The 21341-nt window shown below is 39.0% G+C and overlaps 1 protein-coding gene across 1 annotated transcript; it reads left to right on the top strand.

Annotated features, from left to right (window-relative positions):
* Nucleotides 1–225: 225 nt before the first annotated feature.
* Nucleotides 226–16691, top strand: aqp9b (aquaporin 9b). Its single transcript, XM_023285209.3, has 6 exons — nt 226–446; nt 1190–1316; nt 4680–4817; nt 5106–5224; nt 6968–7185; nt 13214–16691. Exons 1-6 carry the CDS (start codon nt 345–347, stop codon nt 13374–13376), a joined length of 867 nt encoding a protein of 288 aa, XP_023140977.1. The 5' UTR covers nt 226–344; the 3' UTR covers nt 13377–16691.
* Nucleotides 16692–21341: the final 4650 nt, after the last annotated feature.

Raw genomic sequence — 21341 nt, 5'->3', positions numbered from 1 at the left:
TTTTTTTTTAAGGAATTTTAAAATCGTACATCCGAGACAAATGTTTGCGATGCATCTCAAATAAAAATAGCTTTAAAGTGTGGATGCAAACACGTTCCAAACTATTATTTTTCCTAAGTGCCAGCTCTGTTTGGCACCGCGTATCCGCACAGTAATAAAAAGTGGACCTCTGCTGGTTATAAAGGGAAACAGACTCACGAAGCTTAACGCGCCTGTCAGCGAGTGGGAGGCGACAACCTGCACTGACAGCTCCACACAGCCTCCCTCATAGTTGTTAGCTGTTTGTTGTGGTCGGAGGAAGACATCAAGGAGCCGCTGGAAAAGAAAAAAAGAAAAAAAAAACAATGGAAAATGAGAGCAAGAGGAAGATGAAGGAGAGATTTGGCCTGAGGCGGGACATCTTTAAGGAGTTCCTGGCGGAGTTTCTGGGGATATTTGTCCTGATAGTGAGTACCTCCCTCTGCACCTGTCATCAGGCTTAAACAGCCGCTTTAAAGCTGAGCACCAGTATGCTAATAAGGTGTCAAACCAGGTCTCTGGGGACTCTGGCTGCTGTCTCTCATATGTCTCTATTAGCAGACAGATTATTCTGCAGATAACAGACTTTCTCTTCCATGTGCTCAGCTGTAATTTGCTCCTGACAAGACTCTTAACAAGATGTGACTCAGATGTTTCTTTTCCCTCACAATTCATCCAAAAGTAAAGGAATGGTGTGCCACATTTGTTTTAAAATTATTACAATGATAATTAAATAATTGCATCACTATTTTGAATTTGTTAAAATTTTTTTTAAAAAACTCATGCTGTGATTAGTTCTTGCCTTTCATTCTAATAGTTTCCATGTGTTCCTGATCTGGAGTGTCCTCGCCTCCACCCTGAGCTCCACCTGTCACCTCTCAGAGCACTTTAATGCCACATCAGAGCAGTGATACAGCCTCCAAAACAGCCCCTTTTACTCCTGCATGACTGCTCCCATCCCAACACTCATCTCCCTCCTAAACTACTTGTGCCTTTTTTCCTAATAAGTAAAGGGGGGGTTAGTTATTTTTTCCAAGCCCCAACTCTGGTACAAATTGTCTGTTTGCTGGACAAGCGGGCTAGTGTTAATGGTGGGTATAATTGGAATAATTGAAAACAATGAGCCTTTCTACCTCCACTCTTTGTGTCTTTGTTCTTGTCTGTGTCCCAGCTCTTTGGATGCGGTTCAGTGGCCCAGACGGTGCTGAGTAAAGGGGCTCTCGGGGAGCCGCTGACCATCCACGTTGGCTTCACTCTGGGTGTCATGATGGCCGTCTACATGGCCGGGGGAGTGTCAGGTAAAAAGTCGTCCCACATGTGCAGCTCACACTCTCTGGAACTCTAAATGAGCCACTTTCTCAACTCTTGTAGCATCCGTTATTCTGAGAATGACACTAATTGGCCACATACATGTCAGAAAATGGTGACATTTTATTGCAACCCAACAATAATGAGTTTGGAGGTACACATCTCACGATATCTAAACAATATTTTTCATATTTTCTTGCAAAGAGTGGTAGAAACAACCAATTAATTGTTAAAATTGTGTCTGAGATTACTGCCGATTAGTTGCCACGTTGTTTTTTCACGAGTGCAGGGGTCTTCTCTGCTCTCAGAGGAAGAATATACAAGAAATAAATTACATACTATGTGATATTTCAGCCTGCAAAGAGCCATAAACAGAAGCTGGTAGCAAAGGTCGTCTCTTTGTTTGCCTGTGATGCGATCTTTGGTCGTGGATGCTGGTGTATTGTAGTTTCTCACCTCCAGGTTACTCTGTGTCACTGCTGTCTCCATCTCCAACAAATTCAATGAAAAACTCTGTTATGTTAACACACTTCCTCTCAGAATAAACTAAGTGTTATTATTTAATCACCCCCTCTACTGGGCTGAGTTTTAGTGTAATAGTAGTCTGGATGTGCTTGAGGGCTGAAAATATTGTGTCCCGATGTCCAAATGGGATTTTATCTGGTACATTCCTCGAGGATTACAGCAAGAAGAGCCCTCTGTGCTTTGCCAGCAATGACAGGGATAGGAGGGAATAGTTGTTAAATGTCACAGTGGGGCTTTCTGGGCCAAAATGGTGAGTGTCCATTAATCAACAATTAATGCATTAAGTATGTCAAAGGTTGCATTGTGGAGACTCCAGGACTTGTTGTATAGTCACTCAATCACTCCTGAGAGAAGAAAAGGGCATCATTCAAGCAGAAGCAAGATATTATATAAATGTTGTGGCATCTGATGGTAAAATGACTAAAGGGGGAAGCAGCTATCCCTATGCTGGCTATAGCTGTTGAATTAACATGTTACATCGTGTTTGATTAATCTGTTCAAAAACTGCTACATGCCGTTTTCTGAAGGTTACGTGTTTGATTGTTTCTGGGGTTTATTTGCAGATAGCTAGGAAGAGTTCAGGGTCCTTGAACAGGAAATATTTTGAGCAACAATCTACACTTTTGTACAGAATTCACAAACAAACGATAACAGATTAATTAGTTAATTTGAGTTTTGGTAGGTAGTGATAATTGAAATTTTTACATCGTTTTTGGAGACAGCAAGGCCAACTGTGTCTCCTTGTTTTCATTTTTTGTGCTGAGCAAAGTTAAAAGACCACCAGCTTTGGCTTTATATTTAACAGACAGACATGATAGTGGTGTTAATCTCCTCATCTATCAGCAAGAAAGTAAATAAGCATTGACCCGAAGGACAAACATTCCTTGATAACCTTAAAAAGTCAATTCCATAACAACTTACTGCAGGTTTGAGGAATTCAGTGAAATTTTTTAAGCATAGAAAGCAATTTTATTTTTAATTTTAAGTAATAAAATCATTGGTATATTGTTCAGCGCTTTAATCCGTTGTTGTTTCACTCCTCTTTTGAAATGCTGCACTGTCTGTTGTTTTTTTAATCTAAAAATCAAGTTAATATGACTTGATTTTTGCTCATCTTGTATCATATATTTCAGTACATCAGTGGTTTGATGAACTAGTATGTGTGATAAAGAAATTTAGCACCATTCAGTGAAAATCTTCATATTGATAGAGAAGTAAACCACTCAGTTGCTGTTAGGGATGGCTATTGTGGTCGTTGTGGCTCATGGCTCAGTTTTACTTGAGCTACGTGTTTAATAAGACGAGTTGTAAAGCTTCAGAAGAGCAGTAGAAAAGCCCGAGGACAGGGAGGTTAATATATGGAGAGCTTTTGCTGCATGACTGGGCCATTCAGCCCTGGGGTCCACGGCTCAGTGGGAAGCTTCTGTCCAACGACATCTCTGAAGATGATCATAGGTATTGGACTAATGAGCTTTACTGGGGCATGGGTCTCTGGAGAGGAGGGGGGTCAGGTGTGACAAGCCTGGCTTTCTAGGCTTCCCTGGCAGGGCGGCCCCATAGGAGAAGAAAACACAATTGTTTTCACTTTGTAGTCTCAGATTTTAGATGACAGTGTACCGTAAGTGTGACACATCATGGTCACTCTAATGACCTGCAGTCTACGTGTGCCTTAAGCAGATTCAGGCAGATTATGTCAGATGCAATTCAGACAGGCAGGTCTGGCTGGTTGTCGTGGTCAGTGTTTGTGAACAGGATGGGGAGATTAACAATGGGCGCATGGCTGATACCCCCAGTGGTGTTACCACATCGAGGTCAAAGCCAAGATCCCAGAGTGTTAAATAAATGACCCCACACTGCCATCACAGCCCAGGAACAATTGGCTGGAATGTGTTCAAACACGCTTCTTTAGGACAATGCAGAATGTAGGAAAACACAAATCCTCTGAAGGCACACAAACCCGGTGCCCTTTGTTTGAAAGCATCCTCAAAAGTTTTGAGTGAATAAATGAATGAGGGTTCAACAGACGAGCACGAAATGATCAGACGGCCTGTCGCTGACTGTTTTAATCCGCTGAGGTCACCTTGTCTCGCTGGAGAGGACACAAGAGACTCTTAAACTCATTCTCCACAGCTCGGTCTCAGATGTTTGATATCTGATTTAAGACTGAAATGAGTCGTTAATCAATTGTTCATTCGACAGAAGAACAACAGAAGAGGAAACTATTTTGATATTGATCATTTAAAGGGGCCGTACATCAGTTTTACAAATGTTGACAGTAAAAAAGTTGCTTAACTGCCACATGACTCTTATAAAGGAAGAAGAGCATGCGGACTAAAAATAGTGATGGCATGTCTGGTCCTACTGCCTCCTATTAGCATTTAGAGCTCAAGAGAGCACAATAAAGGAGGGGAATAATCTTTAAAATGTCTCGTATACAGAAAGGACTGAATGCTGGTTCTGCTGTACTGATCCTCAAGTTCTTATGATGATTATAGCAGTAATATAAGAATTTAAATCAGTCACCCTTCAAGTAAAAAATGCTAAATGTTTGTGTCAAATGGGAAGTTTCCCTGCCTTTCTTTGTCTAGAGTTAAAATAAACTAGATGTTTTGAGGTTTGGGACTGCTGGATGGGGCTTTGAGAACTTGTCATGGCCATTTTTCATCATAGAAAACAAGTTTATTTTTCATTTTGAGGTCTAAAATCAACGGTATAACTTTTTTACACTTTAATTCATTGTTGTTTCAGTGTTCTTTTTGAAATCCTGCACTATGTGTATTCTGTTATTGTCACTTTATGTTCCTCACTGTGTTGTTGCACTGCTCCAGGAGCCCATGTGAACCCTGCAGTCTCTCTGGCCATGGTGATCCTGGGGAAGCTGCCTCTGAAGAAGTTCCCTGTGTATGTGGTAGCACAGTTCCTGGGGGCTTTTGCTGGATCCTGTGCTGTCTATGGGTTGTATTATGGTGGGTGTAAATGTGTAAATGTCGTCACTGAGGACTGCTTGATTTTATGGGGAAACTCAGATCTCCATTCATGCTGAAACAGTGAATTATGTAAGGTTATGTGGCTAATTCAGTGAGTCCGCTTCATGAGACAGCTTCTGTGTTTTTGCTGAAAGAGAGGAAACAAATAATTTAGTCCATGTTCTATTTAGATAGTTTTTTTGACTTGCCAAATGAAAATAGAAATATTAAATGAGCTTGTTGGTAGTAACTGCATGAACTTACCTTTATTGTATGTCTTTTCCACAGATGCTTTGATGGACTATACTAATGGAGAATTTGCAGTTACTGGTGCAAACGCCACAGCCAACATATTTGCATCTTATCCTGCAAAACATCTTTCAGTCCTCAATGGGTTCGTGGATCAGGTGGGAATCAAGAACTCACTTTTGTTTTTTGTGATTTATTTGTTGTTGATATTCAAACATATAATTTGTTTTAAAAAATGAGCAAACCCAAAAGTAAATGCACATATTGTGGTTATAGATATACACATAAGAGAGAAAGTACATCAGACAATGGAAAAATACATGAGAGAAAAAGAAAAGAGATAAACAGAAATGGGATAAACAGATGTAAATCATGAAATCTGTCATGAAAATTAGTCTGTATATATAATATAAAATTTGGCATCACAAAACACAGCTATAGATTTCTCTTTAGATGGTTCTTGTCTAATTAAGGAAAATTAAACCTTTCAGATACTTTTACAAACGAAAAAAAAAGCTTGATAACATGAATGTAAAACATGTTTTTGAATCTCATATGAAGGCTTTGCCTCCTTTTTATACTGAATTATTGATGTCAGTGAGATAGAAACATTTTCCAACAGAGATATTTGTGTACATGGAAGGCACTAGAGCGCATCAGAGATACATGTGAGCCTGCATTTAATGCAGCTGGGGGCATGAATGGAAGAATAAATGGACATGTGATTTGTGTGCGGATGTATGAGCAATTTTGCTTTGATGCTGAGAATAGCTACCATCTGCTCTGGATGTGTTTGAGATGACATGATCCAGTTAGTTAGTGTATTTGTGAAGGCAGTGACAGGATCTAATCACATTTTGTATGTATATATGTACATATAAATTTGATAGATGGAAAATTTAGCACTGTGTCTTGTCATGGACTGTATTTCAAAATAAAATTATTGTTTAACAAAGCAAACACACCTTCAGAAAAATTAAATTAATAACAAGAAGAACACTCAGAGAGCACAGTATTCCACCAAGGCTGTTCTTTCCCCCATATGGCAGCACATTTTTGTAGAAATGCAGCATCTTTTTTTAGTTATTGATGATCCGAAATCACGGCAACATGGAATGTCACCATTTAATATAGATGTACCCACAAACAAAATGACCTTGCGCTGAGCACAGGCGTGTGTTATGCATGTGTACGTTATGTACAGATACTGAATCATGCAACCTAATTATGTAGCAGGCGGCGGGAATTGATGGTACTCAGAAACACCCCCACAATTTAATCAATTGTTCCTTGGATCATTTCTGACAGATAAGTCTGCAGCGATCGATTTGTAGTAGGATCACAATCATGTGATCATCAGCAGGCAGAACGTAGAACATTCACTTGTTGTCATAGTTACAGTGATGCTGTGCCGCTACCTCACAACGAGAAATCCTTAACAAATCCATGGATCCAGACTATAAGCTGCATTACTGCCAAAATCTAATCACTTGGTCCTTGTGACGGATTCACGTACACCGATTGTCACACAACTCCGCCACGCTCCTTGGCGGAGTAATGAACTTTCAACGTGTTGTTACGAGGAATTATATGACGAGAATTAGAGAGTAGTGAGTGGCTAAAACAGAATTTGAATTCTAAGTTAAATAACAAGCTGCATAATCTCCCTCTATAGTATGTTTTTAGTATACAGTCATATGTGGCTGCACAGTAAAGCTGTCTTATTAGAATGGAACCAGGGTAAAGGGGAAGCCCCTTAATAAGCTTAGATAAAACACAGGGCAGGGGTCACAACCGCAGATGAAGTAACTCCAAATCATCCTCTCAACAACAACAACAGACACATTTTGGGGGTAATTTTACTGGTGCTGTGCTAATTCCACACTGTTTTTGTTTTCAAGGTAATTGCAACTGGCGCACTGATCCTGTGCATCCTGGCCATCACTGACAGGAAGAATATTGGTGCTCCCAAAGGGATGGAGCCTCTGTGCATCGGCCTCATTATCATGGCCATCGGAGTGTCCATGGGTCTGAACTGTGGTTACCCAATCAACCCGGCCCGAGACCTCGGCCCGCGCTTCTTCACAGCCGTAGCTGGGTGGGGCATGGAAGTATTCAGGTAATTTACTGATCCAGAAACAAAAAGGTGGCACTGTGAAGTATAGCGATTGAGAGTTTCTAATATCAGGGGCTTTGTTGGGATTAATAACTGAAAGGTTCAGGGGAAATGGAGCATTTACACTCTTCAGTGCCTGAGACGTGATGTAAGAGACCAAGTCTAACCAAGCGGCTGCTCTTTCTCGTCCCACACAAAGAGCAGCATTTTAGCACCATCTCTGCTCGCTTCACAATCTAAATGAATATTTCAAAGACCACGTGCATATTTCCTGCATTTTGAAAAAGGGCTCTGGGATTTAAGTGAAGTGGGAGATATTCTATGCAGAAGAGTATGAAATATTCAGCGCTAAGTTACCAAAATGGTGCAATTGTATGTTCCTCAGACTGTTTCTTCCTTTTGTTTTTGCTCTATTATCACAACTGTTCTATGTTTTTATTTTGTTTATGCTGAATAGGTTATTACACTATAAAGAGATGTCAGGCAGGAATTTTGAAAAAGCAAAAAAAAAAAGCATATTTTTAAACCATTCTCATGCAGCTCATCCCTCTCTGTTTAAGCTCATCCTACCACACATGGTTCGAGCTCAAAGTCAACATCCATTTGTGACTTCACCTGGAATTCTAAACTCAACATCCTAAGTGAAAGTCGTCCATCTAACCTTTTCTGTCACCACATTCGATATTCACTTCCATTTATACCATCCCATCTGTTCAGAGAAAAGCCCTATGATTGGCTAAAACTTCCCGTCACCTGCTAGATTTCCCACAGCCTGAAAACGGAGCCAGCAGGGGCAGAAGTCTAGTTTCCTCTTAGACCAATCAAAATACAATATGCTAAAAGGTCAGAATGGAATTTTTGGACAACAATGCTCACAAACAGTGGTTTGATTTAATACTTAAAATGTCCCCCAATGAATATGCAATTTCTTTAACCCTTTGATGCACAACATGGGTCAAGAGATCCCCATTTTCCATTGAAGATGGGTCACTTTTGATCCATGTTGTGCATCAAAAGGTTAAAGAAATTAAGTAAGTAATACTTAGTAATACAGTTCAGTGTAAATTAATTTGTCATCCTTGGTTTAGTCTCATATAGTCACATAATTTAAATGCACTGTGCAGAATACTCTGATTCTACCTTATTATCATTCTCCTAAAGGGCTTGTTTGTATTTCTACAAACCAATCACAATCATCTTGGGTGGAGCTTAACTCAGAATACAGCAACGGTGTCCCCTTAAAATAGAGATGGGGGTAATATTTTGGAGGAACATTTGTGTGACGGGAGGCCATTGAAATGGCAGATTTGCTGAAGAATCTAACAGGGTTGCCTTACTGTACAAATGAAATCCTTTAATCCTTATATTATTCATAGATGGAAACACCACTTTAAGAGTTAACTACATCTCTAGAAGGCTGCTTACGAAGGAAAAATTCTTAAAATCTCAGTCATATTATTGCGATATTAGGTCATATATAAATATTTTGAGTTATATGGCTTGAGAGCAGCAGTGGGAGATGACAATGTGTGATCTGTCTTCAGTTGCTACAGAGACAAAGGCAGCCAAGCTAAAGCACCATCTGACAATGCAACACCTGGAGCATCCAAGTAAATCTTTCAGTAAATCCTAAAGACTTTTCTGACAGAAGGTTGATAAATTCACCTGCCAGAAAAGGCGATGGTTAACCATGCAGTAGTTTCAAAATAAGTTTATGAAGCTATTGGACATTTCAGTGGATTATAAAAAGCAAGAAGCGGCACACAGTTGGAGAAGAACTACTATAAATTCAAACATCTATCCAGGAAATTAGCAACAAAACGGCTGCATTCATGTAAAAAAAAAAAAAAAAAACTGAGATGGGGAGAGATGAACAGAAGAGAGAATCAGAGATAGACATGTCCATGGTGGATGCTTTTTCTTTACATGAACAATTGTCTGTGGATCCAGTGACCTCACTGTGCTGAGCCAATATTTCATCTCATACTTCTCTGATTTGACCCTGAGTTTTGATGTTCTGGCCTCAGTTGCAACAGCGTCCATCAGCTGCTGGAGTTATCCTGAGATCACACTCTGAGAGTGAAGGTCCAGCAGGTGTCTCATTCAGATCTTGGCCCACTCTTTCAGATGAATTTCCTGATATCTATTGACATGAAAAATGTTCTCCCTTTTGTCACAACTTAACTGTATGAGTCATCTTTCTGCACAAGAACAGGAGACGTTTGCGTGTGAAAAATGACTCCTGAAATGACTCCTGTTAACTAAACTTTACAGGCAAAAATGTGACACTAGCAACTATTGTGGAGCAGATTGTGTTATATAATATATACATTCTATAACTATCTGTATGTTGTAAACAGTAGAGGACAAGGTGCATCGCTGTCTCATTTTCACTTCAGACTTTGCCAACTGTGCAAACAAAACCGACATATATGTGTGTGTGTGTGTGTGTGTGTGTGTGTGTGTGTGTGTGTGTGTGTGTGTGTGTGTGTGTGTGTGTGTGTGTGTACACACACACTAAATGGCTCAAAACAGCAGACTTTTTATACTATATTCCTACATACTAACAGGGAACATTTCCAGATCATAAAAACACATACAGGCTGTGCAAGCAAACTTGTATGAGACTTCAATTATCTGTGCAGAGCTAAAATATTGAACTACTGTTCTGAGACCTGCACTGAAACCCCAAGTTCTTCCTGACTCTCAGTATCACCGACTCGTTTCACTTTAATTCCTACTCAGTTGAAGAAGCGTGATTTCTTGACTCTTGTGCCAGTTCAGAAAATTCTTTCTCCAAAATCTCAGCATTATTGAAAACTCACAAAGACTGTTGCACGCTAAAATATTCAAATCTTCTAGCAGGAGTTGATCTCATCAACCTCTGGCTCATTTCCACTGAGGAGCTTTCTAACTAACCACTGAACTCCTGTTGCCTCGGAGCTTCCAGATCCTTTCAGGTCATGTTCAGTTTCTTCCGCTCTGCTCCAACTTCCCTTCAGATGCAATCTGTTGTCCTGGTTTACCAGAACATCTTTTATCACTCCGAAAACATGTTCTCTTTTTATAGAAGTACCACCAATTCTCTGAGGCTTTGTTGCTATAGCACTTCCATCTGATCCAAGAATTTATCTGCAGAAAATATTTACTTTCTGCAGTAACAGTATCTGAACAACAGGGAAAAGTTTCCTTCTTTACCTAACAATTCAAAGCTCTTACTTTACTCGTGTTGACAGTTTTAGTCTGCTGTTTGTTCCTTTGCCCTCAGTGCCCTGTCAACACCAGCCCTGCCTCGGCCCAGTCTTTTTAACCCCTGCCCCGAAAGTGTCTGTGCTTGTCACTGTTTAAAAACTCAGCAAAAAAAAAAAATCAACAAAACACTGCTTGGATAATAATGATGACCTTAATTTAGCTTGAAAATAACAGTTACAATTACAGTTTCTGATGTGTTCTGCCCCTATACCACAGCTGTAACTATCGCCAGATGGCTCTTATAAGACTGCTTTAATGCACATATAAGCTCGTATCTTAACGAATGTGCTAAATCTAACATAATCTTTTACATTTGTGATATAAATATAGCTGCTACAGATGCAGAGTAATGTAAAAAGACACTCCAGGCAGGCTGAGGATTTCTGTACATTACGTTTCTTTTCAGCACAGTGTCAATGTGACCTGCTGGGTGTCTGTCTCCTGGCCTGATCATCTTAGCCGTGGCCATAGATTAAACTCTGTAATCCAGTCACCTCCCTCCTCTAGTCGACTTCCTGATGGCCCACAGGAAATCAAGATGACCCATTGAGTCGCTTGTTTACTTTCAGGCTGGTGCATCAGCTCTGTTAACTGAAGCCCTTTCACCTGCATTAAAGGCTCCCTATAGCCACATTAACTGGCAGGACTCTAATCTCCCTCCGGCTGAGTGAAAGAGTCTCTCTGAGGGGAGCCAGAGGCAGAACGAGGTCACATGCAGCAGGTCTAGCAAACAGAGCTCCTTAAGACTTTCCTGTAATCTGGGATAACTGTGCATAACTCGTCTTAGGTAGGATGATACGGAGATAAACATACACACTGGAGAAGCAGTGGATGTTACTTTATTTAAAAAGGTACTGCAGCAATTTAATAGTGTGTTTCTATAAACTGGATGAAGTGCAGGAGACAGATTAAAAAAATAATGGTCAAAAGTGAAGTGGCAGAGGCTAAAGTATCCTGACATTTACTGTAAAGGTCAAGCTGGGTATTACACTTCCTATAACGCAACTAAATACTGAGCGTCCTTCATGATGCTCCATTTATGTCATTTCAGACTATCCATTTCTACAAGTTCATGACTCATAAAAAGAATTCAGATCAATGTCAGGTTGCACTTAGGATCAGGAAATTTTGCTGAAAGCTCCTATGTGTCTGACGTAATACATGCTGCAGTACAAGAGTCTGCAAACCTTGTATTAGCCAAAGTCTAGCATTCAAGGTAATTCAAAGAAGTTTGACATTATTGGATTTATACATTTTACTCACTTTATTGCAGAGAATATGATCAGAGCATTGCATGTCTGCGTGGTAAATATAAAGCTATTACCAGCAGACAGTTAGTTTAACTTATCCTTGCACAATGAGCAGTGAGTCTCTGCAGACCTGTCATCATTGTGACTTTTTAACATTTTGTTTTTGTTAACTCTCGGGCTTAGGAGGTGCAGATGGGCAGATTTAATTACCTTTGGACAGAGCCGGGCTAACTGTTTCCTGTCTCCAGTGTTTGTGCTTAGCTAAGATAATCTGCTGTGCTGGTTGTAGATAGGAAGATCAAATTATTCCTTTAAACCCATATTTACAGGATATAATCTCATATTGTTTGTTGCATAGTATTTTACAACACCGACACAAATGACTGCAGTCAGCTGTCTTGAGACTCAGATGATGTGAACGCTCTCAGGTTGTTTACATGGGGATCTTTCCTGTTTCTTTCATCCAGCCCATGACATGATTATGCCTGGAAAACCCTCTCACTCAGCGACGTCAGTTTGTAATGCAGATTAGATGTCAAAAATGTGCCATCTGATGTCCACTAGATCATTTTTATAGCAATGCTCCTTTAGAGTCCATATGAGGCTTCACAGGTCTTTGTTCAATCAAATGACAGATGGGTTGTAAATTCCCCTCAGCCACACATGGAATATTGTCTCTCAGAGATAAATTTTCAGTTTGTTGCTCCAGAATGTCATTTTTGCAGAAAAAAGACTTAATATTCTAATTTTACATTTCTTTTTTTTGTACTTGTAGTTGGGCTGTACCATTAGCTCTATCACACTGTGTAACCTATGTAGAACATCTGATCATGCAATAATTTATCTGTCACCCTATTTTGGAAGGATATAAATATGTATGAGCATCAGTCAGACTAGGGTCCACAGGCCAATGTATTATTATTATTGTTTTGTTGTTTTTGTTTAGATTAAGCATAGAGTAACACTCAAGAGGGATGTTTGTGTCATGATACAACTCCTCAAATATCAGCTTGCTTAAAGGCTAATAAATAGATATATGAATGACTGAATGGATAAACAAATAAACGAAAGTAACAGCATTATTATAATGTTAAACACAATATATTGTCTTGAAATTATTGGGTGGTCAGATGCACTATTTTCTACATGAAGCCTACGACAGATAAATGGAAAATATTGTCAATTTTTTGTTGAAAATTCAAATTCTAAAGCAAGAATCTAAATAGGAACAAATAATTTATGAGAGAAAGTCCATTTGTGGAGCAAATGAAAAAAATAACATATATAAAATTTTAAACCATTTTTTCCTTTGATTCCCTTTCATGGTGTGAAGTCAACAAAGAACTGCAAAGACTTACACAAAATCCTTCAAAGCCTTTGCGTTGTTACTGCACAGTGGTTAAATGCTCCATTGAGGTAAAAGGTTAAGATTTTAAAGGTTTAATTGGGGAAGACACTGTATAAATAGCACTATTGTTGTTACATTATATTAAAGTATATTTTGTCATAATTATCTGTTTTACCTGCAGAGCCGGAGGCTGCTGGTGGTGGATTCCTGTGGCAGGTCCTATGGTGGGTGGAGCAGTCGGAGCAGGCATTTACTTTCTCTTCATTGAGCTGCACCATCCAGAGCCTGAAAAACAGGAGGAGAACAACGTCCAGGACAAATATGAAATTATAACTATGAGCTAAATTTGAGAACAAGGGAGCAGAGCAAAATCACAAAGCAACAAATAGACACAGGAGCACAGTTTGATATAAACTACCAGTCAAAAGTTTGGACACACCTTCTCAGTCAAGAGTTTTTCATTTTTTTTAATGACTGTTCACAATGTAGATTCTCACTGAAGACATCAAAACTATGAATGAACACATATGGAATTAATGAAGAAAACAAAAAGTGTTAAATAAATCAAAACAGTTTTTATATTTTAGATTCTACAAAATAGCCACCCTTTGCTTCGATTACTGTTTTTCACACTCTTGACATTCTCTCCATGAGCTTCATGAGGTATGTCACCTGAAATGGTTTTCCAACAGTCTTGAAGGAGTTCCCAGAGATGCTGAGCACTTGTTGGCCCTTTTGTCATCACTCTGTGGTCCATCTCATCCCCAAACCATCTGGATTGGGTTTAGGTCAGGTGACTGTGGAGGCCAGGTCATCTGACGCAGCACTCCATCACTCTCTTCTTGGTCAAATAGTCCTTACACAGTCTGGAGGTGTGTTTGGGGTCATTGTCCTGTTGAAAAATAAATGATTGTCCAACTAAACGCATACTGGATGGGATTACATGTCGCTGCAGGATGCTGTGGTACCCATGCTGGTTCAATGTGCCTTCAATTTTGAATAAATCCCCAACAGTGTCAACATCAAAGCATCCCGGCACCATCACACCTCCTCCTCCATGCTTCACGGTGGGAACCATGCATGTAGAGACCATCTGCTCACCTTTTCTGTGTTGCACAAAGACACGGTGGGTCGAACCAAAGATCTCAAATTTGGACTCATCAGACCAAAGCACAGATTTCCACTGGTCTCATGTCAATTCCTGGTGTTTCTTGGCCCAAATAAATCTCTTCTGTTGCTTTTCCTTAGTAGTGGTTTCTTATCAGCTATTTAACCATAAAGGCTTGATTGGTTCAGTCTCCTCTGAACAGCTGATGTAGAGATGTGTCTGCTACTAGAACTCTGTGTAGCATTTATCTGGGCTCTAATCTGAGGGGCTGTTATCTTGCTATTTCTGATGCTGGTGACTTGGATGAACTTATCCCCTTCCTGGGGAGGTCCTCATGTGAGCCAGTTTGGTCATAGCGCTTGATGGTTTTTTGCGACTACACTTGGGGATACATTCGAAGTTGTTGCAATTTTCCAGACTGACTGACCTTCAGTTCTTAAAGTAATGATGGACTGTTGTTTCTCTTTACTTAGCTGATTGGTTCTTGCCGTAATATGGATTGTAACAGTTGAGGCTTTCAACTGTGTATCAACCTGACTTCTGCACAACACAACTGATGGTCCCAACCCCATTAAGAAAGCAAATTCCACAAACTAAACTTGACAAGGCACACCTGTGAAGTGAAAACCATTTCAGGTTCTACCTCATGAAGCTCAGTGAAAGAATGCCAAGAGTGTTCAAAGCAGTAATCAAAGCAAAGGGTGGCTACTTTGAAGTATCTAAAATATCTAACGTTTTGACTTTTTTCTCACTTTTTTGTTTACTATATAATTCTATATGTGTTCATTCATAGTTCTGATGCCTTCAGTGAGAATCTACAATGTAAATAGTCATGAAAATAAAGAAAAAATATTAAATGAGAAGGTGTATCCAAAATTTTGACTGGTACTGTATTTCTACAATTTAAAAAAAAAAAAGAAAGAAAATCTACCATCACTGGTTTAATACAACACATGCACCTGACAAAACAATTTCATATAGTCATTTATATAATACAATACTTATCTGCATGAATGTTTGATGAAGCCTTTTTGCTAAAAGTCTGGTCTATTTATAGGGTTCATGTTTTATAAGCCAGAGGCTCTTAAATATATCAACATACTAAAATTGCTTAAAAATATATTCTCTTTAGACTTCAGGCTTTTCACAATATTCTTCTGAATTATAGCTATGCAGTAATCTCCTGTCTACTAACTGGGATCAACTTCTCTTGTTAGAATTGTTTGCCAAGTTTCTGTACAGCATTTTTATGTTTACTACTGTCTACCTAACAAACAGGCATTTATTACATGTAGCACTTAAAAAAGAGTTTATTAATGTGGAAATATCGTAATTTATAATATTTTTAGCCAATGTGATGATTTGTTTTGTGGAGTGACATCCTTATTCTGTTTCACTTCATTCCCTTGCATGCATGTAAAAATGTATGATTGATTGCTTTATCTTGCTTTAAGTGCTGTAGTTTTTAAAGCACATTTTCTGTAAGTAGGAAATCCGGCCTTAAATAATTACACTGGTATTGCTTACTTTTACATTCATTTTCACAATTTTGTGATACAAACTTTTGTTTATTAAGCTGGATTACATTTATTACTATTATTAAAAAGCCATAACTTAACATATGATAGTTAAGTGTCAGCTTTCTGCAAAAAGAAACTAACAAAAAAATTAATAATTTGATGTATTTTGTTTACATCAGTGCATTTGCTGCACCAGGGGCAATATTCAAACACTGGCTGCAGCTGTTTACATGAAAAACTCTTCGGAGCTGGTGTAAAATGTGTAAAAAGCACATATTTTGAGGATTCTTGGAAAGTTAAACACTGGAAACTTAGACCAAAAGGAATAACACTGCTTGGAAATATAAAATGGAAATGTGAAATAAATGCAAATTCAATGTCAAAAAGCTGTGTTTAAAAAAAAACAAAAAAAAACCATGACTTTTAATTCAGTCTGGATGAGGGGACCACATGCTGCTGGCAACAATGTCAGAAAACAGAAAGTATGCAGACCTGCTGATGTGAATATGAATATTTCTTGTCTGTTAAATTAATTCATTGTGAGATTATACTGTAGTGCACTAAAAGTGGATTTACAGCAGCACACTGGTTATATAATACACAGGACACTTGTTGGCAACAAGACAATCACTAAAACTGTTTGTTCTACTTTTGTGAAACAGCTGTTTATGCCAACCAAATGTGTGGCATAAACACTAAAGGTTGATTTTTGTTTTGAGGTCCAAGGTTAAGCATGCAGTGCATCAATTGGTGAACATACTTTAACCCTGTGCTGTATGTGGCCTCCTTTTAAATCAGTTGCACTGTACAAAAGCAGCTGGTTGCATTGAATTGGTTCAGCTGTTTTTCAGTGAAATGGTTTATTTTTTTGATACTTTTCTCTCCTTGTCTTTAACATGACGTACATTTTAATCTTTTTGTCTGTTTGCTTTTTCTAAAGTAGCTTCCCAACATGATTTTCACGTTTGTGTCTCATCAGCTGTTTTTTGTTTTACACAGTTCACTGTATTGAATAAACTCTGTTGAAATAATTTGTTCGTGTGTTTTATGTAGTTATTTTAACAACTACCAATGATTGGGGATGCAATAACTTATGATGACACAGTATTGTGTGATACATTAAAGTGCTTTTATATTTACTGTACTGTGGAATCTGGCAAGAAATTTAAAAAAAAAAAAAAAAAAGTTAATTTAAAAACAAGACACTTGTGCTCCAAACAAGAAAGATGCACACTCAATAAAGGACCTAGCGGGGGCGGATCTAGAGAAAAATGAATAGGGTGGCAAAGGGGTAGCAGATACATTTTAGGGGGTGGCATATATATATATATCTATGCTTATGTTAGGCCTGCCACAATGATTACATTATCAATTCATCTAGAACAGAGTCAGTCCACATAATTTTATTTATTGTCTTAGATTTGTGGTTTTATATTTTGATGCTCTTTATTTGAGACATTTCTTACAATAATTCTATAATTCCAATATTTGGATATTCTTAAGAATTAAGGATCTACTTATCATCTTAAAATTAAAAGACTAACTACATCAGATAATAATTTGTCCAAAAAGGCAATTATTGTGACAGTTGTACCTCTTACTCACATATATTATACTAAAGCAATATTCATAGCATGTGGACCAGCTGGACCAGAGATGGTCTCTGATTTACCTTTCACTGTCTGAGCTCTCCATGCCTTCATTTCTTTCTCTCTCTCTGAACTCTTCCTCCTCCATCTCCTCTCTGGGACGCTCTTCCTCCTCTCTTCTTTTAGGCTGGGAAAAGCTGCTGGTGGTTCCTTCCTCTTCATTCTTTACTGTCTCCTGCAAGAATCACACTGACTGAATTATGTTTTTTCCTTTGATAATTTTCATTATTAACTATGATACAATCTGATGTGTACAATTTAAACCTTTAAAGAGATACTTTACATGTAAACTTTTTTCAGCTGTGAAGTAAATGATATGACTGTACTATGATGAAACACATCAATGTTGGTGTTATTATGACCGTGACACCAAAATTAGAATAAAACAGCATTAAACAAGGAGGATGTAGTTTTCAAACAGTGCATGAAAACCTGGTGTGACTGGAGGTTTGGTTACACTTTAATGTCATTTAAAGTCTTAGTGAATGTGTCATTTCTTTTGACTTACAGTCTGCTGTCAGAACCACAGGTTGTAATTATCCAAAAAAAAAAAGAAAAACTTCCACAGACGATCCCCCACCATCCTTCTGTGACTGTTCTCTAACATTAGCTAGCTACATAAGTAAAAAATTAGCAAGGCCCAGGCTCACTGGAAACCGTGGCTCGTCTCGCAAGCAAACACTTTATGTAAATTTAGACACAATTAGCATTTAATACATTGTGAACAGTTATATTACCATGTAGTCTAACCCAGTCTAACTAGCGTCTTACTGTCACGTTATGCCGGCCACACCGAAGTCCAGCTGTCATCCACATGAGTGAGGTCTAAGAGCAGCCCCCTCAGGGGGGCGTGTCACCCCATATCTGTAGCAGCACAGACTGTACAGGACGTGACGTCACATGGTGCATTCGAAAGCACTCGGACATCGGAGTTTCACTCGTTATTCGTCTTTCCTGGACTTTCGCTCTTTACGGCCGGCCACAACCTTTCATATACATATTTTTGAATTAGATCGTTCGGAACTGGGGTGGCAAGGAATCTTCTAGGGGTGGCAGTTGCCACCCTATGCCACCCCAGTAGATCCGCCCCTGGGACCTAGGATCCCTGACCCATCACTATACACACCAGTGAGCAGTGATTCCTAACACATCTCTGGGGTTCATCAGGTGGAAACCTCCCTTCAACGGTGTTTCGCCTATTTAGTCCCACAACACCTCCAGGAGGCTAGGCGGTGAACTCTGATGTCCCAGATTCATCCCCTCTAGTGCCAGTTGAGACTGCTCCTACACAATCCAAACAGCGCTGCTACGTTCAACTGGCCCAGGCCCGTTTAGGAGACGCTCCAGGTAGACCAGTGCTGATGCTAACAGTCAGCTAGTGCCAACTGCTAAAAAGTGACAAAGAAACTATACAAGCCAGCTCACCAAACTTGCTAGTGCTACATGCTAATGCTATCGGTTAATTGCTAAAAATACTGTCCTACTTCAGCCAAGCTCACCAGACAGAGACTATAGAATAGAATAGAAGAGAATAGAATAGACTGGCTTTATTGTCATCATACATGGCACGACGAAAATATATGGTGCACAACAACAAGCAATAAGAAATAAATATTAACATTAAATAATAAAGTCAACTGCACATATATAACAAAACAATATTTTAAAATGCAACATCTGCAAAGGAGGCCAGATATATTCAATATGTAAGTATCAATTGCGAACTGCTAATTGCTAATGCTATCTAAAAAGAAAAATAACAAAAAACAAAGACACAGCCATGTTACGGCCAGCGCCTCCTACCCTGTGTGTGTGTTTTAACTATATATTGTGGCTATGCAAATAGCGCTGTGTGATCCCCACTCCCTGGTTGGACCACGACGGCAGAGGCGTGACTGCAACCAGGAGTCCAGTGATTGGTGCGGCGCTCACCAGGCTGACCAACCGAAAACTGGCAACTCTTTTAAAAGCGTTGGCAGTTCAACTGAACGAGGCAGCTGACTTCTAGCGTGTCATTCTGTGTTTCTGTGTGGTTGAGGCAAGATAGACTGTGTGGTAGGAATTGGGCCAGGATTAGTGTTAAAAACTGATACAGCAACATTTCATTTAATTACAGGTAGTTTTCTTTTGTCTAGTTTTCACCAGGATTAGGGGTGCTGACTCCCATGTAGTTTTGTTTTGTGCCAGTTCCTAGGTAGTGAGCCTTTTTGTTTACTTTTTTCTTTTGTCCACAGCGACTGTATTGTAGTGTATTGTAGTGTAGTGTTAAGTTCTCCTTATGAGAACTCCTCTTGTGTTTTGCTGTTTTCTTTAATTTGAGCAGCACCCACCAGCCCTCTTCCTTAGTTTTGCCTCATTTGTATAATGTCTTGCACATTTTTGTTCAAACTTTTCTATAATAAATAATTAGATTTTTACCAACTACAACGGTTTATGTTGCTTCCCTTCCCCACCGAGCCGGGGTTGTAACAAGCCACTACCATATAACACAAACTTACAAACACAAATAGTGAAAACAGATCACACTGCTTTGAGCCATTTCATGCCTAAGGACAAGCAAATCTTCAACTCTTTTCTCAACCATATTTTGTTTGAGAATTCTTGAAGCTCATCGTTTCGCCCGCCTGTAAATCTGTTGTTTGTTGTCTTACTCTCAGATATTTTAGAGCCTAACTGACATAAATCATTCCCAAATCTCCAACCTCAACTGTGACTTAGCCCTCAAACAGTTCTTTAAAGGTGTCAGGAATTGAGGACCAACCAAAACTGAACCAATATAGTCCTCACAAAGATACTCAAACACACACAAGCAGGCTGTTCCATACCAAGTGCAGGTATTCATTTTACGAGTAAAATCTTTGCTCAGTGTCAGTAAATCACTACAGAAAATCAATCAATATCCATCAGCCATCAATACAAGCAGCAAGTACAGCAGAAACACATTAACAATTAAAAGAAGACAAGCGAGCAGCGTTATATAACTTCATAGAGAATAGATGAAGAGTGTTCTGCGGTTCAGTGGTTTCAGAGCTCTTCCCCTGAGAGCATCCTCTTTACATTACAACCAACCACACGAGCTACTGTACACGAATCTCCTGCTTATGTAAAAGTCCTGATCTGCAGTTAGTGTGTATTTCTATCTTCATGGAAGCCTTGATTCATCCTTTTTCTCAACTCCTTTTTTTTTAAATCCAGTTAGATATGCTGTAGTTTTTGTGTATATTTGTTCATAAAGGCAATCATTGACTGCAGAAACACTGTGCCCAGAAACACAAACAAATACACCCAAACACACACACACACACACACACACACACACACACACACACACACACACACACACACACACACACACACACACACACACACACGCACACACACACACACACACACACACACTACCTGGAAAAGGTCATCGTGTTTGCTGTTCATAGCTGCCCACCGGGAGATATGACATCACACAGTGGACAAACTGTGGGTTTGACTCTTTTGCTGCTGGAATGAAATGATAACTTTAAAAACATGTTTACAGTTTGAAGTGTTATGTTAGTTCTGTTTAATGCTTCAAACAGAGGAGAACACTCACTGAAACCTTAACTATGGAAGCTGTAAGTCTCTCTGTGTGTAAATAACCTTATTTGCGTTCATCATAAGCCATTTCACAGCCTCCATGGTTGAAAAATCCTGCTGTAAAAGGATTTAAAGCCTCTGGATAATTAATATTCGCTTTACTGCAGAAGCTGCTGCAAGAACACATAAGTCATATGAAACAGAAGTGACTTAAATGACATTACAATATCCTGAAAGTGACTATTTGACACATCAATCATATGCAGCATAATTCAGGACTGCTTTGAGACACTGTTTTAGAGCTCTATTGGAGATTTCCTCATTTTTTCCAAACTATACTACAAATTTGAATCACAGTAATGTGCAGAATATTTCAGCTGATTTCTAATCATTATCATGCAAAAAACCCCATCAAAACAAGCTGACAGACATCAAAACATTAAAGTATTATACAGTCTGACT

This window comes from Amphiprion ocellaris, chromosome 1, assembly GCF_022539595.1.
Source record: "Amphiprion ocellaris isolate individual 3 ecotype Okinawa chromosome 1, ASM2253959v1, whole genome shotgun sequence".
NCBI lineage: Eukaryota > Metazoa > Chordata > Actinopteri > Pomacentridae > Amphiprion > Amphiprion ocellaris.
This window is presented reverse-complemented; position numbering and strand designations above follow the sequence as displayed.